General features: G+C 43.9%; 1 protein-coding gene across 1 annotated transcript in view; it reads left to right on the forward strand.

Moving 5' to 3' along the window:
* Positions 1-211: 211 nt before the first annotated feature.
* The window catches only part of LOC112137740 (peptidyl-prolyl cis-trans isomerase C), a 14,642-nt gene continuing 13,428 nt past the window's right edge, over positions 212-1,425 (forward strand). Inside the window, exon 1 of the mRNA XM_024260206.2 lies at positions 212-425. Within this exon, the coding sequence (XP_024115974.1) occupies positions 330-425 (96 nt within the window). The 5' untranslated portion in view covers positions 212-329. The remainder of the gene's footprint in view (positions 426-1,425) is intronic.

Here is a 1,425-nt window from a genome sequence, read left to right on the forward strand (position 1 = left end):
AAAGTGAAGTTCAGAAAATAGAAAAAACATAACCAAAAACCCAGAAGCAAAGGATTATAGCTTATTTTAGTTTGTAATAAAAACTATAGATTTTTCCTCGTACTGATAGTTATACATAATTTTCCCCTCTCATTTCCTTCATTTTTCCATTCATTTCTGCTATAATCTTCCAGCATTCCTACTCTTCTCCTCGGTGGGCGGGGCTCTGATCCAGGCTCGGCCCACAGGGGGCGTGGCTCTGTGCTGTGACGGGGTTCGGAGCTCCGTCTGCGGGCTCGCCTCTCTGCGGCTCCGGCTGCCTGCGCTCCGGTGCTCCTCTCGGGTCCAGCATGGCTGTGAGCTCGGTGCTCCGCGGCCTCCTGCTGCTCCTCTCCGCCTCCTGGCTGCACGCGGCGTCCCGCAGAGGACCGAGGGTCACGGAGAAGGTGAGTGACGGACGGCGCTCCCGCCGCATCGCTTCACGCACGCGCCTCTCCGTTGCTGCTGCAGTTAGCGGGCTGCTTCTCCAGGCGCGTGCGCTTTAGTATTATGGTCGCGTGAGTGTGCAGGTGTCTATGTCTGTGCGCAGATTTATTATGGAATGTGAGCATGTAGGACAGCCCACGCGTGCACAGCTGTACACGTGTCCTTTCAGATCACTAAGAAAACAAGTGCATGCGAGCCGTGCACGAGCGCCTCAGTTTGACCTCAATTCATTTGCAGCTTTTTGTTTATTCAGATCAACTCAAGAATAGAAACCAGTAGAAAGCACATCACATTTCAGAGGAAAAACGTCTTTTTGTCCCTTAAAGACTGGAACAACCAACAGACAAGAACATCAAGGTTCTCTGTTGGTCCCACACTCAACAGCATTGTTGGGTTTTGGTCCATGCTGACAGGAGAAGATGGTCAGTTCCTCCATTAACTGCAACCTTTAGCGCTTAAAGAGCCATTTAGGTCAAATTCTCACTGACCACAACCCACAAGGAGCCACACATCCTTAAAAAATAAGACTTCATACTTATGCTGTTGTTATTATGAGAAATATAAATAAACTATTATATTTTGGGATAAATTAAAAACAAACTTTTAGAGGAAAACAGAGTTTTTTCCCCCAATAACTTTTAACTTGTAATATAGGTTTACTAGACTTCATTTCAAAATAAAAGACTTCCTGTGTCACATAGCATCAACTCAATGGAGCAAATCTAGTGGTAGGTTGTGTAATGTCAGCAATGAAAAAAAAGTTGTCATATATTTATCTTTCTAAAATTAAAACAGAGCTACCTAACGGTATTTTTTGAACCACTTAAAACACTGGAATTTGTCAAAATGTTTATTGATTGGTGAACCACTATGGCTAATGTGCTTTAGAGGCTCACAGAGTGATAAGTTACTTTATTTTATTTTATTTTTTTTACTTTACCTTACATTTACTTGTTTAGG

The sequence above is a fragment of the Oryzias melastigma genome, linkage group LG9, assembly GCF_002922805.2.
Source record: "Oryzias melastigma strain HK-1 linkage group LG9, ASM292280v2, whole genome shotgun sequence".
NCBI classification, from domain to species: domain Eukaryota; kingdom Metazoa; phylum Chordata; class Actinopteri; order Beloniformes; family Adrianichthyidae; genus Oryzias; species Oryzias melastigma.